This window comes from Oryzias latipes, chromosome 12, assembly GCF_002234675.1.
Source record: "Oryzias latipes chromosome 12, ASM223467v1".
In the NCBI taxonomy this organism is placed as follows: Eukaryota; Metazoa; Chordata; class Actinopteri; order Beloniformes; family Adrianichthyidae; genus Oryzias; species Oryzias latipes.
The window spans coordinates 3,313,980-3,339,133 of NC_019870.2; the positions used below are offsets into that span (position 1 = coordinate 3,313,980).

The 25,154-nt window shown below is 41.0% G+C and overlaps 1 protein-coding gene across 1 annotated transcript in view; it reads left to right on the forward strand.

The window, feature by feature from the left end:
• LOC101167134 (synaptic vesicle glycoprotein 2C) overlaps positions 1–25,154 on the forward strand; it is a 57,231-nt gene that overhangs the window by 13,652 nt on the left and 18,425 nt on the right. The window contains exons 3-8 of the mRNA XM_023960723.1: positions 15,158–15,338; positions 16,282–16,433; positions 23,838–23,971; positions 24,509–24,598; positions 24,680–24,790; positions 24,899–24,987. Of these exons, the coding sequence (XP_023816491.1) occupies positions 15,158–15,338; positions 16,282–16,433; positions 23,838–23,971; positions 24,509–24,598; positions 24,680–24,790; positions 24,899–24,987 (757 nt within the window). The remainder of the gene's footprint in view (positions 1–15,157; positions 15,339–16,281; positions 16,434–23,837; positions 23,972–24,508; positions 24,599–24,679; positions 24,791–24,898; positions 24,988–25,154) is intronic.

The window sequence follows — 25,154 nt, forward strand, 5'->3', positions numbered from 1 at the left end:
GACAGTCAAAGAGCGTGTGTTATGGCGACATCTCCGATGTTAAAAGGTCAAGGGTCAATCCAAACCCAACAAATGAATGTTCCAGTTTATTCAAAGCCTCTGGAGGCAGGTTGCAAAAAGGAGCCATTCCTCATTGACCCCCATATTACAAAGTCCAACTTTACACATTAAAGTGGTCTCACCCTTTAACGTGGTTCACTTTTGCAGTCTTGCAGTTTCATCAATTTGTTTTTGTGCAGTTTTGTATGCTTTTATTTTATTTTTTTAACAGTGCATTGTGTTCTCCATCTTCATTGGCTTCATTGTCAATCTCCTCCTTGTCGCGTCTCCTGTAGAGAAGGCGTTGAGCCTGCCTCATCTACAATAATCTCTGATCGTATAGATCTCTATCTCTAGAATGATATCATTCTATATTCCTGTACTTGTTTTTCCATAGAGGTTAAAACTTTGAGAGTTTAACCAAGAGAGAAAAATTGGGGGAAAAAATTCACATCTGTCTGAGAAACGTGTATGTAATGTGTGGTGAGGGAAGACATCTGTGATTATATTTTTAGAACGTCACTTCCATGATAAAGGACATCTCACTGTAAGCCTGTATGCATTCTGTTTTCTGAAATGTTTTTGATGTTTACATATTTAATTGTGTAGCCGGTCCAGGTTTGCCCATTTTTCACCCCCTGACAGCCCGTTTGCACCCTCAGGGCAGTTGTGACTAAAACTTTAGATACTGCCGGCCTGAGTAGCTCTGAATCTTTTGTTGGAAACGGCTCTGAAAGGTGCCGACCCCCTGTCACATTTAAAAGTCGACGGGAACGTGGGTCAGGCTTTTCTGCTGTTTAGGTTTTTTTGTCAGATTTTTCCGTTTGGGGCTTTTTTCAAAAAGACAAATGTGACACGTTTTCTCGATGAACTGGGTTTGTTCCCCCTCGTTCTCCTCTGTCTTCTCTTGGACTGCTGGTAGTGTTGTAATCCCTTTATTACACTCTCTTCAAACGGTTCTGTGTCTAATAGCCTTGCGGGTTATCAGAAGACATAGGCTAGACTTAATCTCTGCAGCATTGTGCTGCGCTGCAGTTTAGCCATGGTAGACTGGCTCACATACCTCCCAAGAGGAATGGGGGGGAGGGATAAAGAGCGTTCCCTTTTAATGTGCGATCAATTCCCTCCTCTTCTTTTCCTCCGCCTGCCCATCTGGTTCAGATTTGTCAGTGGGTGTTTTTCTGCTAACATCTCTGAGGCGTTTGTTGATCGGGCCGACCTGCAGGTGCAGCAGAAAGTGGAGACCTTAGGGGGGGCGCCTTCCGATGCAGCTGATGCAGATGTTTTTTTAAGTCAAACTGTTTCGGGCTGCTGTTCTTTCGTAGTCGCCATCACCCCTGATGGCTGAGGTGAACCAACACGATGCAGACATGAACGGCTGCAGCGTTTCGCGTAGCTAACTCATAGATTCAGACCAACAGTCTGATGTGTTCACCTCTCCCTCCCTGGTCCGCACCTGAACTGACTTGTTTCTTTCCTTTAAAGGAAAACCCATTAGAAGTTGGGCCGTGGAAGGACTTTCAACATTTAGAAGGACATTTTCTAAAGGGTAAAATGTTCATTTCAAGTCTCTCCAGCATGAAATGGGTCTGCAGCATCTCTCCTAGGAGCTCTGCTCCAGAATTGTCCAGAACAACCCGGTGGACCCCTTTAGTTTGAAACCAGTAGCTTTTCCATCACTAAGCTCACTGGAAAGTTCATTTTCTTCTTTTTGGTTGAATGCTGTAAATGCTGTAAAGCATTCAACCCTTTGTTTTTCTCTTATGCTATCTTCCGCCGTTTTTCGGCACTTAACTCCTTCTACAATTTTGAACCTATTTTAACCATTCAACTTTTAAAATGTTCAGCTCCTTCATCTTATTGATGCTATGACTTTTGGTACTTCTAATCCTTGTATTTTTTAAGATATTCCAGTTTTTCCGGGAATTTTTGCCCTATTAAAATGCATAGGGATGTTATGGTGCATGAGGTGCCCGGTTCGACACCCGGTTCGGACGCTTCAAAATTTTCTACCATTTTACTTTTAAAATGTTGAGCTCTTTCAACTTATTACAGTTATTACTTTTGGTCATTCAAATCATTGAACTTTTTAAGATATTCCAGGATTTTCCAGGATTTTTTGCTCCATTAAAATACATAGAGAATCCTTGTGCTTAACTTCTTTTACAGGTTTTTGCTTACTTTAACCATTGTATGAAACAGTTCAGCTCATTCCTTTCCTTCAAATCTTCAAATTTTCAGTAATTCAGCCATTTTTTCAACAATTTCGGGCCTTGTTTAACTCCTTCTACAATTTTTTTTACCTCCACAAATGTTTTACCACCACTTTTGGTCCTTCGACTTTTCAAAAGTGAAAACTTTCGTTTGTTTTTTCTACGTAAAAAAACTAACTGTGGCATGAAATCGTTTCAACTCGGCCTCTCCCAATAAGATGATACACAACGAGCCTGATTAATTTATACCGGCTGCACTTAATCAGCACAAAAGTGTTAGCTCAATGGGTTAGTTAGGGGGTTTATCATGCAGAGTTTGAGGCTTGCTTACAACTTTAGCTGCATTTTTTTTTTACCTTGCCTTTCTTGATAAAATTGAGTTTGACTAATTCAGTTAGATTTCGTTACATGGAAGAATTTTCTTTGAGGTGGGGTTACTCATAAGCTTTGACGTTTCAATGTATGTTAGAAAAAACAGTGGGAGCAAATTTAAGTTAGTTTTGATGTATTTTTTATTTTCCTCCTCGTAGCTGGAAGCTGCAGTTCAAACATGTGCTTCAGCCATCTTGTGAACAAGCGTCGCCCACGGCTGCTAAGGCTCATGGGAAGTGTTGATTCCCAAACCATGAGTTAGGTGGCTGTTACGAGAAGTGACTATCATGTTACACCACATATGTTAGTGGTTAAATGATACAATAATGCTGTGTCATACAGCTAGCTAGCTGATGATCAATGTGTCTTGCCATTTTTCATGGATGAGTGTGCTTTGTTTGATGGCACATGAATAGCTGAGAGAATTAATCTTGAGGCTTAGCAATAAACAGGAAATCCCCTAGTAGAGGCAGTGACTCCATTTTTAATTTCCAATAATCAGTGCTTTGGATTACAACATCAAGGTTTGAAGTCAATATGGGATGGAGACAGTTTGGCAGCCATATTGTGTTTTTCAAATCTGAAGACTTTTTTTCTTTAAACGAATATAACTTCAACATACTTCTAGCTAGAGACACAGTTCAAACATTAAAATGATCACAAGGCTTTGGACTATACAATACATTTAGAAATCGTTATGGGATGTCGACACAACCTACTGTTGGTGGCCTTTTTATGACAAAATCTGAAGCAAATATTGCAATAAACTTCATCCATGGCTGGAACTGAACAGATTGAAATTCACTGGATCTGGACATATAAGGAATGTGGGCGTGGTTAGCAAACAAACTTCGTTGCTAAGGACGTCCAAAGGTTTACTTTTTCCGATTTGTCTGAAACTGACGTCGATTTGTTCCTCATCCCATGCCGACCCAAACATAAAATGTTTGCTATGGAGATAAAATTAATAGAAAAGCCACCATTTTGAAAAAAGTGGATTTTCTGTCAACTAAGAACATGTAGCTTTTACCAATATGATACTCTCAAACAATGTGGTTTTTTGAGTCAGTTGATGATGCTGATGCTAGCACTTTTAGCCATTTTAGCATCATCTTCAAATTTTCAACAGTACATCCATTTTTTCAACAATTCCAGCTTTAATGCTTATCTCTGTCTACAAATTTTAACCTGTTTTGGTCATTCTACTTTTACAATGTTCACCTTTGACTTTTGGTCCTTTAACTTTTCAAAATATTCCAGGAATTTCCAGGACATTTCAGCTATTTTTTCAACAATTTCAGCTTTCATGCTTAAGTCCTTCTACAATGTTTGACCTATTTTAGACTTTCTACTTATACAATGTTCAGCTTTTTCATCATATTTCTGCTTTCATTCAGCAATACAGCATTCAACCCTGCATTTTCTTCTGGAAATGCAGCTCCTTCTAGTTTTGCATTGTTAAACCATCAAAGAAGCTCAAAGTAAAAACGTTCTTAAAGCCCCTCTCTGATGAAAATGGTGTTTTGAACATATTATTGTGGCATTTTCTGATGATGAAGGACATACAGCATATAAGAGGGAACTCCTGCCGCTCTGCAGAAACTACATCCTAAAAAAAAAACGTCCACAGGTTTTTTAGGGTTTAGGCTAAATACGGCATAATTCAAACTAATGGACCACTGGGAACGCTTTGAAAATAGATCAAAAGATGATTGGAATGGGACTTTATGTCTTTTTATGTCTTGTATTGTTTACTTTACATTTATAGAGTATTTTAGAGAAGGTTTCAAAACACTGAGGGATAGAATGAGGATCTAGACAATGTGTTAATATATTGAGAAATTGGGCTCATCGCTTTTCTTTCAAACTCTACATTGACTGAAGTCCTTCTGTGTTCAAAACATTTCAACCCTTAATGTTTGTAGCTTATTAATATTTTAAAGATGACTTCTTATCATTTTGTAACAATCAACACTTTTTGATTTCTTTGTGTATCTCTGTTTGTACTGTTTATAAAATCAAAAGATATTCAAAGAATTATTTGTTTAAATTTAGTAAACACTGTAAGAAAAATAATGTGAAAACATTTTTTTTTTGAGTGTTTGTGATCGTAGTTTTCTGTAGTTTTAATGTAAATACGTAGATTTTTTTTTCATTCAATAAACAGTATATTAAAACAGTCCATACTTAGAGATAATATGAATAAAAAATACAATCAAACCTTTTTGAAACACTGATTTACATTTTTGTAATGTTTCATGAAGTCAGTTCTGTGAAACAGAAGCTCAATTATGTCTCTGCTTCCCAACATCTTCATCAATAACCAGTTAAATGATCTCCCTAAAAGCAGGTCAAATGTTTTACCCTGGATTTAAATCTGGTTTTTGTGGAGCCTCGAATCGTCAAATCTTAAACCGATTGGTTTCAGTTCAAAGGAAATGTTTTTGTCAGGAGTATTGGAGGTCTGTTTTGAGATCTTGGGGTGTTTTCCTCCTCCTCCTCCTCCTCTGTCATCCGTCACGTGATCCTCTGGGAATTCCTTCATCTGTTGAATTTCGCTCCCGCAGAGGAAAAATCAGCTCTGGATTGAGCGGCGATGACAGCTGTCCGCCTGCACGCCGCTCTCATCCGTGCTGGCGGCTGCCAGAGGAGAAATCAGAGCAGAAACTGAGGCGTCGAGAGAGAATCCCACAGAAGAGCTAATTACTTTGAACCAGGAGACGCAAACGGAGGCTGATGTTTAGGAGTTGGTGAAAATCTTCCCTCTGGGAGCAAATCTGAGGGAACAGTAGACTCTGAAATGCGACACGCTTTTGCTCGAGAATAAGATTACTGTTTTATTTATCATCTTTATGTAAATCCCAACACGAAGCAACATTAAAGAGCATTTTTTCCTGTTCACTGTGGCTGGGTTTCACTGCCAAACTGGACCAATTCCATTCCTGATTCACTGAGAATTGCTTAATGTCAATGTTTTCGGTTAATGCTTGGAGGAAAAAGAGGGTCGTTATTTAATTCTACAAAAAAGCTTTTACATAACGAGAGGTTCAAACTGTGAACAGGTCAAATTTTTATAATAAATTTCTTAGGGTAAAAAGGTTTTTTTTGCCTTAAAAATACAAGAAATGCTTTAAAAAGAAATTCAAAATGTATTTTTTAGTAAAGATTGGTTGATATTTTTTTAATAATAGCATTTTAATACAGGTCTACTTTTCAACCAAAATATTTTCAAGATATTATCTTGGAGTCACTACATTTACTCATCCATCCTAATAAAGATCATCTTTGGACAGCTTTATATCAGTCCAGTTCTGAGAAGGAAACCAAACAAACATTTCAGTATATTTTTATCCTCAAACAGGCATTTTTCTCACTTATAGTGGTGGAAAAAAATTGTTGGTGTCCCTCAGTTAAAGAAAGAAAGTCCACAATGCTCACTCAAATGACTTCAAAAGTTCAAAAGTAACAATAAATTAAAATTTATTGAAAATTAAATAATAAAAATCAGCCATTACTTTTGAGTTGTTGATTAACAGAATTATTTAAAAAAAAAACAACTAATGAAACAGGGCTGGACAAAAATGGTGATACCTCCATATAAGACAGGGGGTCATGATGAACTCAGGTATGTCCTTTAATTGACATCACAGCTGTTTTCAAAACCATAATCAGTAGTCATAGTAGTAGTAGTAGTAGTCAGTCTGCTTATTTAAAGGGAGACAAATAGTCACGTTGCTGTTTGGTGAAAAGGTGTGAACCACACTGAACATGGACAACAGAAAGCCAAGGAGAGAATTGTCCCAGGACATTAGAAACACAATTATAGACAAACATGGTAAAGTTAAAGGCTATAAAACCATCTCTAAGCAGCTTGAAGTTCCTATGACCACAGTGGCACATATTATTCAGAAGTTTAAGACCCACAGGACAGTAGCCAACCTCCCTGGAGGAAAATTGTTGACAAATTGAGGAGACGGATAGTTGGAACTGTATCCAAAGAGCCCAGAACAACCTCCAAAGGCATAAAGGTGAACTCCTAGATCAAGGTGCATCAGTGTCAGATCGCACCATTCGTGGTTGTTTGAGCCAGAGTGGACTTCATGGGAGACGACCAAGGAGGACACCACTGTTGAAAGGAAATCATAAAAAAGCCAGACTGGAATTTCCAAAAATGCATGTTGACAAGCCACAGAGCTTCTGGGAAAATGTCCTTTGGACAAAACTGGAGCTTTTTGGTAAGGCACATCAGCTCTATGTTCATAGACTCAAAAATGAAGCACTCAACCAAAGAACACTGTCCCTACTGTGAAACATGGAGGAGGCTCAGTTCTGTTTTGGGGCTGCTTTGCTGCATCTGGCACAGGGTGTCTTGAAGTTGTACAAGGTAAAATGAAATCTCCAGATTATCAAGGCATTCTGGATAGAAATGGTGCTGCCTGGTGTCAGAAAGCTTGGTCTCAGTGGCAGGTCATGGGTCTTCCAACAGGACAAAGATCCAAAACACTCAGCCAAAAACCTCCAAGAATGGCTAAGAGAAAAGCCTTGGACTATTCTGAAGTGGCCTTCTATGAACCCAGATCTGAATCCCATTGAACATCTGTGGAAGGAGCTGAAACATGCCATTTGGAGAAGACACCGTCAAACCTGAGACAATTGGAGCAGTTTGCTCATGAGGAGTGGGCCAAATTACCTGTGGACAGGTGCAAGGCTCATTGACAAATACAGAAACCGTTTAATTGCAGTGAATGCCTCAAAAGGTTGTGCAACAAAATATTAAGTTATGGGTACCATCATTTTTGTCCAGCCCTTTTTCATTAGTTTGTTTTTTAAATAACTCTGTTAATCAACAACTCAAAAGTAATGGCTGATTTTCAGTATTTAATTTTCAATAAATTTTAATTTATTGTTACTTTTGAACATTTCAAGTCATTTCAGTGAGCATTGTGGACTTTCTTTAACTGGGGGGTACCAACAATTTTGTCCACCCTTGTAAATTCACAGAAACGTAGCCAAACTCCCAAATACTGTAAAAATAATGTGATATCCATGACCAGTTTCCATGGCAGCAATGCCATCCTAAAGAGATGTGATTTTTCTTTCAGACTTTTTTTTTTTTTTTTACTTGTCCTGTCCAACAGCTAGGCAGGCACATGAGAGCTGAGGGCCTCTTGTGTTGGACATATTTTACTTTAACAAGAGGGGTTATTAATCTTCAGACAAACCAAAGGTATGTCTGAATAAACCCCTTTTGTAATTGAGGCCAAACTTTAATAATTTCAACCATGTTTTGAAAATTTTGGGTGTTGGACCGGACGGAAAAGGAAAGAAGGGAAGAAGAGAGGGATGTTAGGGGGGGGGGGGGGGGGGTGATAGTGAGAGGGGGGGATAAGACCATGAAGCAGCATAGAGCAGACAGGTTTACTGATTGTTTATCATTACGGTAAGGTTCAAATGTAGTACAAAGAGGGCGGGGCCTGTCCACACACACACTGAAATGTTATCAACATACCGGCTAGCTGCAAAAATGTCCACATGTCAACATGTACACAAAACAGATAGTGTTCACACACGCATACCTATGCCTTTAAACCAACTAGTGTGAAATCTTTCATTCATTCAATCATGCAAACTATTAGTGCAAAGGTGAGCTAACACCTGTGCTCAGGTGAGTGTTTATGTTCTTCTAAAATGGATGGTGGAATGTGAAAAGAAGGAGGAGGAGTGCCCAGCCATCCCCACACCAAGACCCCCGCAGCAGCAGCAGCGGCAGCCGGAACCCCCCCAACGCCACACGGGAACAGGCAGGGAACAACCGCCCCCCGGGCGACCAAGACAGCCACCCAGGCCAGGGACAGCAGGACCGCCGCAAGGCCCCCAGAGCCAGAGAGCAGGGAGGCATGGGGGGAAAGAGAGCGCCGCCCCAGCCCAACCAGGAAAGCAGCCCCCCTGCCGCGCCGGGAGAGCCCAACGCAGGGCCCCACCGGAGAAGGACGCCCACAGCCCCAGACGAGCACCCCATCACCACCCAGGAGTTCCGGGCATCCCCCCGCCCTAATCCCAGGTACGAGCCAGGACCCCCCAAGGGAGACCCGCTCCGCACTCCAGGCAGCCACCCACCCGGCCCACGGTTGGTCCAGGGAGGAGCAAGGCAGGGGCCCGCCGCCCCCGCCCAGGAGGGGGGAACCCCTGGGAAAAAAGGGGGGCCCACGAAGGGTGTTGTAAATATGGCCCGACCAGGCTCGGCCACTGTTGGAAGTTTGGCGGGGCCCAGCGCTCAGGGGCAAGGACCAAGACCCACCCCCCAGGGACACGAACATCCCCGGCGCAGGTGTAATGTGAACCCCCCCCACCGCGCGGAGAGAGCACCGCCGGGCCCAGGAAGCCGGCACCCAGGGGACACGGCCGCCGTTGCCAAGGGGCCCGTACCCCCCACCAGGGAAGGGGTAGGGGACAGATGGACCCAGGTCCCACCTTCCTTGCAAAATGTGTGTGCGTGTATGTGTGTTTGAGAGGGTGTGTGTGTGCATGTGTGTGTGTTTATGTTGGAATGTATATATTGAAGGGGGAGGGGGGGGGGTTCTTTCAGACTTTAAATGTACGACAAAAACCCATCGTAACATTAAAAACAATCTTTGAGTAGCTTGAAACTTTTAAAAGTTCATTGCGATCCTGCAGAAAAACGTGGCAAAAACGTATTTAGTAATGTTTGAACTGAGACTAAATCCTAGCTGAATCGGCAGAGATCTTGCTTTGAAAAAAAAACTCCTAAAACTTTTAGGAACTTCTTTGATTTTTAAATTGGTGGAGAAGTGAAGGAGAAACGTTCCAGCGTCAGCGTCTGCTCTCAATGACGTTCTGCTGGGCTAAAATGGGTGGCAGGTGGATGACCTAACATCAGCGTCAGGAATCTAAAAGGGGGGACTGAATGTATTTGCTCCACCCATCTTAACCTCAGTCAGAACAACATGACTGGATGGGATAGAGGAAAACAAATAAGTAGAGTAGACATATTTATTTGGGTGTAAAGCTAAACTTCTAAGCATGACAGTCAATGAGGTTTGGCATTTGTTTGAAACCAGCCTCTGCTGGTCATTTGAGGGAATGCAAAATGTGCTTCTTTCCGGGTTGAGTCATAGTCAGAGCCGGGGGGCGGGGGATTCGGTTCTACAGAGTTAAGAGCACTGGCTAACTCAGCAAAATCCACATTGGAGTGACGGTCAGTTGTTTTCTGGATCAGACTTTTGTCTTGACGGCGTCAACGGACTACAGCTCGTGTCCGTTAAACCTCCGAAGGTCTGACCGGAGTTTGAACCCCCGCAGCAAATCTCAAATCCAATCTCTGGAGCAGCTGAAGTGCCTCCGGTGCCTCATCACCCCTCCCTTTTATTGCACACACAAAACCTGCGTGAGCGGCGCCATAAAACAAACGAGAGCGTTGCTCCGAGATAGTGTCTCCTTCAGTACTCCCTCTCAGATGTAGCGACACAAATCAGAAGATGGTACCTTCCTGTGCCGAATGCAGCACTTTTGATACTTGGGGGTGATACTTGGGAGCCCTGTTTTCATCTCCCGCTGAGGAAGCCTCCTCTGCGGCGGCGGCAGTGGCTGCGCCTGTCACCTGAAATGAATCACCGGCCCTCGCTGGTGTCTGCGCAGCTTGATAAGAGCCTTTCCTTTCAGCGTATCTGTCCCATCACCAGCGAGGCTAAGGAGAGTAAGCTTCCTTTGCTCGGCCATCTTTCTTCCTGGTGCTGCCTCATCAAACGAGCACATCTCCACACACATTAGCATTTTTATTAGCACAAACAGAGGAAAGTGGACTGTTTGCAGGCCTCCCCACCCACTTTCTGTCGATAACTCGCTCGGGATGAACAGCTGTGGACCAAGATGCTCTTTAAAATGTTACATTTCTTTTATTTTTTTGCACAAATAGCATTTTAAGGTTTTTCTTTACTCTTTTAACCGTATGGCACCTTGTTTTTTTGTTTTTTGTTGTCATTTCTGAGATTTTTTTTTATTAATCTCAATAGAAGTTCATCTTATTTTGGCAAGTTTAAAAAAAAAATCTATTGATCAAAACTCAACTGACCTATAATCAGAACTGCCAAATACTGCATTACATTTTTACCTTTCAAATATGTATGTTTTTTTATCCCAAAAAATTTTGGTTTACTTAGGAAAAACACTTTTTTCATTTTGTAAACACATTAATACAGTTGGACATTAAATGCTGATTAAAAGCCTTTCCCTATTTTAGAAATTGATAGATATGATTAAACAAAACGTAAAAAAAGATTGACTTCATATCTATCCATTTTTAACATCTTTCCTGTAATATTGATTATGTCCTTCAAAGCAATTTTTCTTGTTTTGCAAGCAAAAGAAACCCAACTTTTGTGTTTGTTATGTAAGAATTCAGGATTTTATTCATAAAAGTTTCACTTTATTCAGTTATGTTTACTGGTTTTGCAAAAAATATTTTAAACCCCAACTCGTTTTTAATTTTAGCATAGAAATTTGAATGATTTATGTTTAGTTGAATTCTGTCTGATGTGGTGAAGATGTCAAACAAACCAATTTGGTTTTCAGGCAGGGAAGCCCAGCCTGAGTTCTGACACACTTTTGGTTGGCGGTCATGTTTTTGAGGTAAACTCCTCCCTTTTTCTGTGCTGCTGGTCCCTGTGTCAGGCGGAAGCAGCAGAGCAGCTTCATCTGAAACTCTCAACAAAAGACTAAAATTAGAGCAAAAGGCACTCTAAAATAAAAGCATAAATGAAATAAATTGATTTTTTTTTAGGGTGCAGTTTTGGATAGTTGGCTGTGGTCCTCATCTGTCCAACAGCTGTAGTTTTAGTGTGGAGTGTAGCAACTGGGACCAGTCCAGTTTGAAATGATGCGTTTTGATGTTTTGGCCTCTAATGAGCATCATACGTGCTATCAGATGTGCTACATAGCAACACAGAGGTACAGCTGCATGTTCAATGTGTCAAAACAACTTAAACTCCCACTCAAACTATATTTTTTCTATTGTAAAATCATTCCCAGCGGTCTTTAACATAGTTACGCAGTTATTAGCCAAAATCCCAAAGCCTGTGTCGTTTTTTTAAGACATTTTCTGTAGCGTAGCAAGAGTTCATTAGAAATTTGCCTTTGGGTTGTGGGCGGGACTGTTGGCGCTAATTTCCCATAAACCCTTTGATTACTCTCTCTCCAGCTAGCTTACAGCACCTCACACGCCCGAGCGAACATTAGCATAGCAAAAAAACAGCAAAGCAATTTTGAGCTATCCAGCCGTACAGTTGTGATCCAGATTCCAGCTAAGACGAGGAAAACAAAGACGTTTGTGGATCTATTGGTCTAAAGATGCATCAGATATATATATTCATTCATTTTCATTCATTCATCTTCTTCCGTTTGTCCATTTTGGTCACGGGGCTGCTGGAGCCCATCCCGGCCACATATGGGCAAAGGCAGGGGTCACCCTGGACAAGTCGCCAGTCTGTCGCAGGGTCACACATATCACACACCCATGCACACTCACATTCACACCTATGGACAATTTGGAGTGACCAATTAACCTATGAAGCATGTTTTTTGGACGGTTGGAGGAAACCGGAGACCCCGGAGGGAACCCATACATGCAATAACTCCACACAGAAAAGTCCCCCATTGAGGTTCTGATTCAGGTCCCCCAGCCGGGACTTGAACCAGGGTGCTGTGTGGCAAGAGCGCTAACCTGCCCCACCGTGCAACCCCATTTCTCTCATTGTGTGTGTGTGTGTGTGTGTATATATATATGCTACAAGAAGATGTTAAAACACCAAAAACACAATCTTCATTTGAGTGGATCTTTAAAGACATCAGTGTATATAAACGATATATAGCTCAATGAAATAATTGTGCAGAAAAAACATGTTTGTTTTTTTTGTTTGTTAAATGTGAACCAATTGTTCTAAATTACATGATAAAATTCCATTTGTCTGATTCAAACTTTTCCATGTAACGAAAAGGAAATGTTCATTTCTGTGAAAAATGATTTTTTTCAAAATGCAAATCTAACAGATTTTCGTTTAAAGTCTAACTATGGATAATTTTTCGCCACATTTCGACAGAAACTAGTTATTTCCATCGGTTTAATTAACCAAGAATGTAACAGACTTGTCTAAAATGAAAGAAGGGGGTCTAATTCCCTTTACCTAGAAGTACAGTAATTCCACAAAAATTCAGTTCTTTTCTTAACTACAGTGCTCTTTTACTGTTTAGGATGACCAGTGTTTGCAGTTTGCTGAGTAAAAGCAGCACTATCACCTGTTTTAGTCTCCTGTAACTAATCCAGTCTGTCTGAATCAGAGACTTGAGTGTCTTTAAGTGAAGCTGAGGAACACTAAACCCTCAACCACAGCAAAGGTCATTTCATATCCTCTGAAGACGATTCATCTTCAGCTCTTAGTCCAGCTCTAAAGAGCGATCCCTGATGTGCTATTTATGTATACTTGCATTTTATGAAACCTCTCAGAGTGTTTTTTTCCAAAACAACAACTCCACAGATGTGCTCAAGGATCCTCATTTAATGGTTGAGAAAAGCACAACATGAGGCCACCAATATCTGTCAGAAAGTTGGTCCATCAAGCAGCTGTGCAGCGTTTTTCTTTCAGTCTTTCCTCCTTCGTGAACCATTAAACTATTGAACCATCATATTTAAGCTTTTGAACACATGGCAGAGCCAGACTTGCATTTATTTTGATAGCAAATACAGACAGTTCTAACAGGAGATGCTGACCTACAGGAGTAAATCCATAGACATGGAGACACTGGATTGAAAATCTCTCCTGTCACCTAAAAGAAAATGAAGCCCACTTTACTCTGGCAACTTCCACTTTGGTTTCTACTTCTATGTATGCTTTGAGTTTTATTCATAAGTCATTTTAAGTTGGATGTAGGGTGAAGGGGTCAGGAGGGTTAATTCTGCATGTTTTATCAATTTGTTTTTAAATGGTTTAGTCCTGTAAAGCTATTGCATTACTTTTGTACGAAAAGTTTTTCATATAAAGTTGAATTAAATTTGATTAACATGTCAAAAATGGAGAATTCCAATCAAAAAATGTCAATAATTAGGCACAGATTCTTGCTGCTGAAATTAAATTGAATACAGTTGATGTAAAAATAATAGCTAGACTGTTTTTCTTAAAAGAAAGGGTTTTAATGTTAGAGTTTGAAACCAGCCTCCAGTGGCCATTTGAGGAACTGCAAGATTTTCTCTTTCTGGGTTTGCTTCAAATTTAAAAGGTGGGGCTTTTAGAGAACAATTTATGATGAAAAAAATAAACATAAAATCAATGAAAATAATGAAAAATGCACAAACCAGAGAGACAAATCGATCAAATTTAGATGAAAGACAAAAGGAAAAGCAAAAGATTGAGGAAGACTGATAATGCTACTTGGATGAGTGGTAAAACGTTTCAAAGATAAAGGATCTAAGTCCAGAGACTTAAGGTCAGTTGCACTATACGCCAATAATGCATGAACTGTGCGTGATTATTGCGCAGTGTATTTGCAATTTATAGGGGTTCGGGCATCAATTGTGGACGTCTAATGTGATATGTGTTACAATATAATATAAAGTTATACATCGGCGGTAGGTGTGTGAAAAGTCAGTTAGACATACGTGGAACTGTCGTGGAAAGCCCAAAAATTTGAGTTTGCATCTTGCAAAAATAACGCACAACTTGCTTACGTAAAAAAAAAAAGAAAAACTACATAAAATATGCATAAACTGTGTAATTCTCAACCAACCAACAAACAGCTCTAAACCAAACTCACATAAAGACCCGTTGGCTTAAACCCTCGACGGACATCTGCACACATAAATGACAAACGTAAGAAACACTTATGGATTATGTAAATCACCCATGTATGTATCATGAAAGACTGAAATTTCATACATGGAAAATGGGCAAATTGTAAGTAGTGGCTGTGTGACGTGGTCTTCAAACCAGCCCATTTACTGAGGTGGAGCTCTGGGGTGCTCCACCTCAACAGCTGAGAAGGCGGAGTCTATCCATGTGGAGCCACACACAAAAAACGAGAGAGAAGGAAAACATTTGCTAACTGAGTTACCTTTACGTCATACATGTGGTTTTTTCTCTCAAAAATGTGACCAGTTAATAAACCAGTAGCTGTTTCTGGAGTTTTTCAAGGGCACTTCGACGTGAGGCACACATCTGTTTAACTCAACCAGATCAACCAGAACTGGGTGCTGCAGTCGGTGACTCGGCCCCTCCCAGACTGGATTTCTAAAGCCTCAAACTAGTTCAGTTAATTAATCCTAAGTATTTTCTCTGGAGTACATGACCTACATTTACCTGTAAATGTCATTACAAATCAAAACCCCAATCTTATTCGTAATTTCTTTTGTTGGAAGCACTAATGACATTCAACAGCTGCAGTGAGTGTCCCATCAATCCACAGGAAAGTGCGGAACGCAGTCCAGCCTGTCTGTGGTTCTCCTAACGGCCATGTTCCCCCCTCCTCAGGAAGCATCGTGTACCTGGGGATGATGTTCGGAGCCTTCTTCTGGGGCGGCCTTTCGGACAAAGTGGGCCGTAAACAGTGTCTGCTCATTTCCATGTCCGTCAACGGCTTCTTCGCCTTCCTGTCCTCCTTCGTCCAAGGCTACAGCACCTTCCTCTTCTGTCGCATGGTGTCTGGCTTTGGGTGAGTTGCTTTCCCTTTCAGTTCGTGTTCTGGAGACTCTGAAAGGACTTTTCTCTGCTTTTATGCCCCCATGTCTTCTAAAGTACACAAGGAGGTGAACTGCCACACATCAACCCCTCCTCATCCCTTGATCTAGGGAGGGAAGTAAAGCAAAACAAAGCAGAAAGTCGAAATATTTGCAGAAATAAGCCATCCACGATAAATGAACATCTGTGCGCTTTAAAGCTACTGTCTGCTTCGCTGCTCACATCTTTGATAATAGACATGCCCTCCCTTGTCAATAAACTGGTGCCTTCTTTGTACACTTGGTGACTATATTTTACGGCATATAAATCCTCAATGTTAAAAAAAAAACAAGTGTATTTTCATGAACTTTGTAATTTTAACTTTCTGCCACAAACACAGCTGGTTAGTTCTGGGGAAATGTACTGGTTTTAGCAAAGATTACAATGAAAAGGTTCCAATAGGATAATTTTGTTAAAGATTCTAGAAGGGACATGTTTGGGACTGAAGTGGTCAGTAGGGGGCAGTATAAAGGCCAGCATTAACCCTTTGAGAGTTAACGTTATTTGAATTAATGCAACTCGTCAACCATATATGGAATCAACGTACCGGTAACTCCGAAGGATTCTGAAGCGGAGAATCAACAGTTTAGTCCTTAAAATGCGTTCGCATCAAACGTGATTTACGCCACAGGGGTGTCTTTTTTAATGTTAAGTCAATGTACGTACGTCATTTACTTTTTTTATTACAAGAAATTAAAAGATAACGAAGCTAAGAATTTTTTCAAATCTAAAGTTTGGACATTTTATGGGACAAAGACGTTTTACAAACTTTTCTGTGTAACTAAAGTCAAATAAAAAGAAAATGTCTAAACAACGACTTTCTTCTCACTTGAACGCGTGAATCAAAATCTGTTGTGACACAATGTCTCCCCCTGCAGGATTGGTGGCGCGGTGCCCATAGTTTTCTCGTACTTCGCAGAGGTGTTGGCCCGGGAGAAGAGAGGGGAGCACCTGAGCTGGCTCTGCATGTTCTGGATGATCGGGGGAATCTACGCCTCGGCCATGGCCTGGGCCATCATCCCGCATTATGGTCAGTGCTCTTCTAATGAACGTTTGAGGCTCAGTGAGGAACACAGCAGACTTACTGAGCTGCTGGAAGTATTTTCTTCAACTTAAACACGCAACAACTGATCTGAATCGTTTGTCAGTTTCCATGTTTGGTCCACACTTTAGATGAACTTGGAAACTCAGAAAACTGTCAAAAGAGAAAAGGAAACTCCCCCAACATTATAAAAAGACCCAGAAAAGACTTTACATTTTTTTAATATTTGAAATATCTTCAATTCTGAACTGGAAATTCATAAAACGTTGAATTAAAGCAGTTTATAAATTAGTACAGGAGCTATAATATTGCAAAATATGATAAATTAAATTCTACAGTACAGCTAAAGAACATGTACTTGTTATAATTGTTTATTGTTGCTTTGTAGATGAATTGATGATATTCTTTTGGTCAGTTATATTATTACTATGTCATTTTATTTGATTTGATCATTTATTTCTACAGTAAACAGGTTTAGACATAAGCTTTAGTTCTGTATAAGCCTCTCCCAACTATATAATCTTAGTTTAAGGACTGTAAACATTTTGTTTTTACCATTATTAACTGTTGAAGGACCAAAAAAAAATCCATTTAAACAGGCATTTGAATTGAAAAAATGGACACAACCCAATTTAACATTCCTTTTTTTAGCACAATAACCATTCTGGGAATCATAGAGATTCTCACTGCAGGAATCTTATTAAAACAGAGTTGGAGGGTCCTTGTTTTCATTTGAAAAAGTACGAAGCAATGGAACTACACACTCATAGTTATAAAGAGAAAAAATAATCCTCCTTAACTTCCTTTTCCCCCCCAATAATGCATCTGTCTGCCTTCACCTCTAAAAACTTTATTTGTAAAGTATAATTGGTTCTTCTGATGAAGACCAGTTTGAGTCCTGATGACGTTTACTGTCACCGTGAAGTCCACACACCTTGATGAGAGCAAACGCCAGCATGGAGCTCGGGGAACTCATCACAACGGGGATTGTTTCGAACATAAAGAGCCTCCAGGTGTGCAAACAAACAGAAGGCCGCTGTGGGTGCGGGAGGCAGCTCTGACAGCTGCTGCGGCAGAACTGCAACAAAGCCAGTGTGTCGCTGGTGGAGCTCCGAGCAGATCAGGAGATCAGATGCATGGGATGAACTCAAAGGGCGTGCAGGAGGCATGAGCGATGTTGAAGCTTCCTGGGATTTTACGAGGCCGTAAAAGAAATAAAAAGCTGGTTTGGTGCAGGAAAGAAGAGAGGAGCGTCTGAGGATGAGAACACAACCAGCAAAAGGAATCCGATCTGCAGGGCAGGGCTGAAAACGAGGAAGGAGGGGCCTAATTTATAAGGCCTGTATCAGGAAAAATGGAACAATGAGAGGAAAGAGTTGATCCTATGAAAATGGGCTTTTTCTTCGATGAGGGTTTGAAATCGGAGGTTGCCATAGTAGTGTTTGATTCCAACAAGGCGATGGCCGTAACTTGAAAAATGGCGACTATTTATACGATTATGGCGGGGGGGGGGGGGGTTGTAGTGCGTAGGGTTTTAGGGTTATGGTGGTTGGCTGTGGATGCGTGGCGATCCCTGGGTTGCTTAGGTCGCGTGCCTGGGCTGGCTTGCGGAGACGGGGCGCCGGTCGGGTGGTGGCCGGCTCATGGGTTCCGGGGGCCCTGGCTTCGTCCCTGGCCTTTGTGTCGGTGTCCGGCGCCCGGTGGCCCCCATGGCTGCCGCCTGGTACGGCTAAGCGCTCCTGTCTTGTGGCCTGGGGGCCAGACACTGGGTTCGCTTGTGCCTCTGGGCATTGGGGGGGCCCCTGTAGGGGGGCCCTCTCTGTGCCTGGCTGGTGGGGTGGGCGGTCCCCTCCTCCTCCCCTCCCGGGCTGCTTGGGTCCGGATGCTGGGGGGGCTTCTGGCTTGGGGGGCTTTCCTCCCCTCTCCTGGTCTGGCTGGTCTTGCTGGGTAGGTTCTGGCTCCCCTTATGAACACACGGTTCATGTAGGCAGCATGCATGAATCTCCACCCCCACGTGCACGTGCACACTCTCACACTGCTCCCTGTCTGCTTCATCCCTCCTCCTTACCCACAGTGTATTGATGGACAGATTTTTTTCGCTCATCTTAGTGTCAGATTTTCACCTTTGATGTAACATTCGTCTTTCCAGCAGATCTGGTATAATTGTTACAGCTTAAAATAATAACTTATTCAAATCAGTGCTTGTATCCCCCACCTTTTCACCTTTCTTCCTTTTACTCTCTTCCACCCTCCCCTCACATTCTTCCCCTCTCCCTCCCCACACACTAAATGTAACAAATAAATAAAAAATAATACGACAAAAAGGGGTTTATACAAATCTACACTCTAGTTTCTTGAAGCTATATAACCTCTTTTTGTGATAGTAAAACCTGTCCAACACAAAAAGCCTTCAGCTCTAATCTGTTTGCTCAGCTGTTGGACAGAACAAGTAAAAAAAAAAAAAAAAAAAAATGGCGACTAAATTGACTTCATTTTGTTGGAACTGGAAAAAAACTATTTTCCATGGGTGCCGTCACTCTCACTCAGTCCAGCTCTCTTGTTCAGTCGGGGGGAACCATTCATCCTGTGCAGAGATGCAACGGGAACAGAAACGCTCCCTCAAAGACCCATTGGATCATCTTTTAATCTATTTTCAAAGCGTTCCTCGTGGTCTTTTAAAGTGGCTGGATAGCTGGTTAAGGGCAGAACTGGCACATGAGAAAACAGGGTTCGATTCCCAAGGGGCTTAATGAGCTTCATTCAGTGTTGGTCCTTGGGGAAGACCCTTTGCGCTAACTTCTAAGTCTGTGTGTCCCTGTGCTGGTCCCCAGCCCGGATAAAACCCAGGGTTTTGTCAGGAAGGGCATCCGGCCTAAAAATCTCTCCCAAACCAACTGAGCAAGTCCGTAAAAGCTGATTCCCTGAACAATATACCAAAAGAGGAACAACAAAATCTATGCGGTCTTTCAGCAACAGAAATGGCGAGCAATATTGGAGCTATCCGGCTGTACAGTTTTCAGTCAGATACCAGTTCAGATTCATTCGTCTGCTAGTGGATGCACCAGAATGGAGGGGAGCAGGGAGCACTAACGACAATGCTACACTTTTTCAAACGGCATTTCTTTCCATCTGCTCCTGATTTATAGTTCTTTGAATAAAGAAATACTCAGAAATGCAGTTTTAAGCTTAATTTTCTTGAAATATGTCCTCCGTCATGCAAAAAAAGCCCCAATAACATGTTTGAAACGCCATTTTCATCTGAGTGGGTCTTTAAAGAAACATTAAAAAGTCTGATAATGTTCTATATCTGTGTGACTGCCTTTTACAAAATCTGTTTGTGGGGTCTAAATTTGAAACTACGATAAAGGTAAGAAGATGAAGAAGCTCAAAACATTTTTAAAAAGTGTTTTTGTCTTCTGTCATTCATAGCTTTCATGTCTTCCAGCACGTCCTGTCCTGTCAGCTTCTGCTTTAGGATCACAACTTTCTGCGCATAAATCTTGGGGAATTTTCCAGTTATCGGGTGACGGGGTAATAACAGCTTTTTTTCTACCAGATGCGGTGGTGTCTGAGTAATAGGTTCCGCCGCAGTGCTTCTTCATTGACTGCTGGACAAAGAGCGTGTGTGTTGGAGAGAGAGAGAGTCTCATAGCGCTCTGAGCTTCTCTGCACTAAAAAATGAACAGATCCCGTTGAATAAACCCAAAGCTTGCAGCCCTCTGCGACCAGCTTTGCAGGAGGCGCATGCTTGTGCAGAACCAGCAGCGCAGATTGAATCTTATGCACAGCTTGAGGTAAACTTCATGATTTTCAACCTGAAGCATCAAAACCAACATGAAGGGGGGATATGGGAAAAAAAAATAAGGAAAAAAAGAGCTGCTACTGATGACAAGATGAAAGGAACATCACTTTTTGGGCGTCAGAGGGTTTCATTCTACTTCAAGCTGCATGCAGCACAAAAGGCTGCAAAGTCACATTTTCCTTATGGCAACCAATGTTGACGCTGCCATGTTTCTGCTGACACCACTGCTCTGCTGGTACAGCAGTCGCTTCCCCCTCCTGCCATTCTTCCAAAAGAAATTAATTTTCACAAACACTAAAGTTACTTTAGAGATTTCTTTTTGGGGGGGGGGGGGGGGGCAATGTTTTTATAAGGAAGAAAAATTAGAATTTTACATATTAAGGAACAGCCAATCTTTCCTTTAGAAAACGACACCGTTAAGGTATGTTTGTAGTATTTAAGTCTGTGGACAGGCCCCGCCCTTTTGACTAACAACTACATTTGACAGTACTAATGATTTACCTCAAGCAACATGTTTTCTCTTTTTTTAATTCTACCCCTCCTACGTTTTAATCATTGTACAACCTCTTCAAGCCACCTTTTATTCTTTTTCTCTCCTTTTTTACCCTCATCCGCTATCTCTAACAGCCCACTCTATTTTGCACCCTTCTCTTTCCTTTTTCTTTCAGGTCCAACAAGAAATGTATACAGTATGATTAACATACGTAAAATTTTGCCTGAAATACAAAAGGGGGTTTATATAAATAAACCCCTCATGTTACAAGATTTATAATCCCCTGTTGTAACAGTAACACAAGAGGCCTTCAGCTCATATCTGGTTGCTCAGCTGTTGGACAGGACAAGTTATAAAAAAAATTTTAAAAAAAAAGAATTTTTTTTTTTACCTTACAGAAAAATGTTCTCCTTTCCTTATCGGCAGTGTTTTGCTCATGTTGTCAAGGTGATTTTACCAAGTGGCATGACTGTAACTTGGGAAAGGCCTTTTTATTAGAGAAGCTTTCCTGTATTTATATTTAGTTTTTTTTTAAATATATATATAATGTCCAAATTATTGGTATTATCAAATTCATGCTGAAGTTTTTTCCCTCATTTTAAATGGCTCCTTTCCAGATAAACCAAACTAAACGTTTAATGAAAATGAAATGAACATTTTCAACGATGCAACTGTAAAAGTACACGAAAGTAAAAATCCAGAAATATCACATGACCTCAGATAATGCTCTACATTGGTCAACACCCAATCAGGATGCGGAACACGATAAGCTGTAAAAATTAAATAAATAATGCAAAACTGCACATAAAAACTCTGCCCAACTGAAGTGCAATATAGCTAAGGATTTCTGTGGCTGCTTTTTGAGGCCTCAAAAGGGAAATTTAGATTGTTGTTCAAATGAAAAGAAATATTTTTTGATGTAAAGGGTTTGTCTTTAAGAAGTCTTTCCAGTACATTAGATGTGTTTGAACCCATCAGAATTTCTCCCTCAAAGTAAGTTTTTAAGGACCAACAGATTAGTTTATCCTGGAACAACCAGTTTGGGTAAAAAAAAAGACATTTTATATGGCTTTCACTGTAAAAAAAAACTATTAATATCGTGACAGTCAATGTTAATGGCAGCGACACTTTTCATATTTGTAAGAAGTGTGTAAAAGTGTGTGTGCATGCATGTTTGCAGAGCTCACGTCTAATAGAACTGGGACATAAATCTTGCAGAGTCTGAATCAGTCAGCCATAACCTGCGGTCCATTATAGCTATAATCCCCTTAATGAGCTTTGTACTCATACAGGAAAGAAAAGCCCTACAGGCCACAAACACACACATGCACACACACACCAACACACTATTCAATAATGCTGATTCTTTGATAAAAATCACATCATTAGCATTCAGACAGCTAAGTGCTGCTTCACAGCCTGTGGGTAACTGTGCAGGTTCCTCTGCAGACAGACGCAAGTTCTTTACTGATTTAGACGTAAAATGCAAGTGTCAAACTACAATGCAAAACGGCATTATGGGTAACATTGCACAGCTCTTTAAATCTCTTTATTAGTGTGGTACTTTTGGACCATAAAGAGCATTAAAAATCTTTTAATTTTCTCATCTTATGTCTGAATTCTGGTGTTTACTGACCTGGAGCAGATTCTCTGTGGTACGCGGCGCACATAAATCTGTCCAAATGTTTTAGCATGACTTTGGGAAACTATGAAGCCTTACCGTTGATGGAGCATTATGGGTACCGTAGTCAGAAGCTAACAGGTGGAGTGATACGTACTGTGCTTCAACACAACGAAGTGAAAAAGTAAGAGTACCTACTGTTTAGTACTTTGTGTGTTACAAGTGAACAGTGTTGAGAGTTATTGTCAATAAAGTTTGATTTATAGGGTTTTCTCAAAGACTTCAGGGAAATATCCAAGGCTCTGGATTTTGGAATGGTAGATTCGCACTACATAGTCCCTATATAGTCTGTCGAGTAGTGAGTAGTGAGGGAATTTGGGCATAACACATGAAGAATAACACAGTTCATTAAGATAACTTCCCATCAACCACCATGACCAATTGCCTGCCTCTTGGTCCCTCTGGGCATTCTGGGTAGTCTGGTCATATCATACTGCTTGACTGATTTGATTTGCTTTAGGCGCCCTATAATCCGCCCGGCTTTTTGGTTCTAACTATATGGTCCTTCGCCCTCCTCTTTGAGTTTTACACCTGTCTGTAATTCCTGCCTAGATAATTTAATCTGTGTCCACACCATTATGTTGCTTTGTAAGAGCTATATTGTAAAGTTTCCGGACGTTTACCCACCCACGACTTTTAATCTTCCTAAATAATATGTCAGAATCTGAAATGCTTTCATGCCCCTTCTCTCTATCCCTACATTTCTCTTTCCAAGCGGAGAAATAGACGTCATAAATAGTCGCCGGTCATCTATAATAGCATGTAGCTGCACTAAAAAAGTCACGCTAAAACAAAAACTCATTACTTACATTAAAGTGTAAACTTCTGAACTTCAGAGCACACCCACATGAAGAAATGCCTTTCTCTTGCGACACAGATCACGCTACCAGCGGAGGGATAGCCAGCTCTAAGTCATTACGTCTCCTCCTTAAAAAAAAAAAAAAAAAAACTTTTGGACACCACTACAGCTCCAAAGGCCCCTACAACTGGAGTCATAGAGAGAAGCCAGATGGCAGGGAAGCAATTCGGGTTCAGCCTAAAACTAAAAATAAGCTATAAAGCTTTGTCAGGGATGGAGGTGAAGAGTGAAAACTGAACTAAACTGTAATAAAATGATGAGAGAGAAAGAGGGATCCTGCCGGTTAACTGAAAACTTGAAGCTGGTGACTTGGGGGCTTAAAAATATTTCAAAGTCAGAGCATACAAATGTCACCGATTCTAACGTTAAAGACAGTTATACATAACCTGGATTTATACTGAAAAACAGGAAGCCTGAATTTCTGTCTTTAAAAACCATTGAGATGTAATGAAAGTTTTAGGAAATCCTGAAGAGTCCGAAAAGCCTCCATCCTGACATGCAGAGTGTGATTCATGACCGACGGGGGCTGAAGACTGTTTGTTTGTTCCTGTGTTCAGGCTGGAGTTTCAGCATGGGATCGGCCTACCAGTTCCACAGCTGGCGAGTGTTCGTGGTGGTGTGTGCGCTGCCGTGTGTCTCAGCGGTCGTAGCTCTGACTTTTATGCCTGAGAGCCCCCGCTTCTTCCTGGAGGTAAAACAGGAGATTTGCTGTTTTATTTACAAACCAGTATTTTTTTTGTCTTTGAGAAGTTCTAACTAAAGAGTCAACCAAATGGGGCCAAGATCAGTCCAGACAACTGCTCCAATTTTTATTTAAACAAAAACAAGTTATCACTAAAAATTGATCTTTTTTAATCTAAAATTATCTTTTTTTATTTAAAGTAAGCTATAAAAGTTTTTCACAATTAATGTATCTGTTTAAGTTTTTAACTACATTTTTCTAAATAATTTTTTCAGTGATGTATTAAGAGGTTTTTTTGCAACTTATTTTTTAACAAATATTAGAAAAGGTTTTCAGAGCTAATCTGAGTTCTTTAAAAAGTGAGCAATTCTAAAAGAAACACTTTAATTTTTGTGCTACGTCTTTTCATGATTCATTTACAAAATTCAGCTAATTTTATGTAAATAAAGGAACGTTTTCTGGGGTGGTTATGTTCTACAGTGTGTGTGCGGGGGGGTTTTCTTTGATGTGCTGTCACCCTCTGACTCCACCCTTTCTATTGGTCAGACGGGCAAACACGATGAGGCCTGGATGGTGCTCAAACACATCCATGACACAAACATGCGAGCCAGAGGGGAACCCGAGAGAGTGTTCACTGTGAGTACCGCACCTGTTTCCGGATGAAGCTCACCTTCACTGCTGCTGCAGTGGGCCACAGATCGGTGTCTCCCCCTGCAGGTGAACAGGATAAAAGTCCCCAGGCAGCTGGATGAGCTGGTGGAGATGCAGAGCGAGTCAGCCAACCCGGTGCTCAAGGTCTTCTGCAAGATCAAAGCGGAGCTCAGAGGAGTAAGACCCACTGAAAAAACAGTTTGTTTTCCTATAACATTGAAATCCACGCAGCGCGGTTTGTTCTTTTGTTCACTATGTCGGAATTGTTGTTCTTGTTGTTCTCAGATTTGGTTAACTTTTCTGAGATGCTTCATCCACCCAGTAAAAGACAACACCATAAAACTTGCTACAGTCTGGTTTACTCTGTCTTTTGGGTAAGAAATAACACACACGTTCTCCAGCTGTGCCTCAGCGTCTGCCTTTGGTCTTAATGCAGGTTCAGGATGGAATGTGTTGCTTAAATCAGCTGAGTCATCACTCTTCCTTTAGAATAATAACATTTTACTTGAAGACTTCAGCTGTAAGGCTGATGTTGGATCAA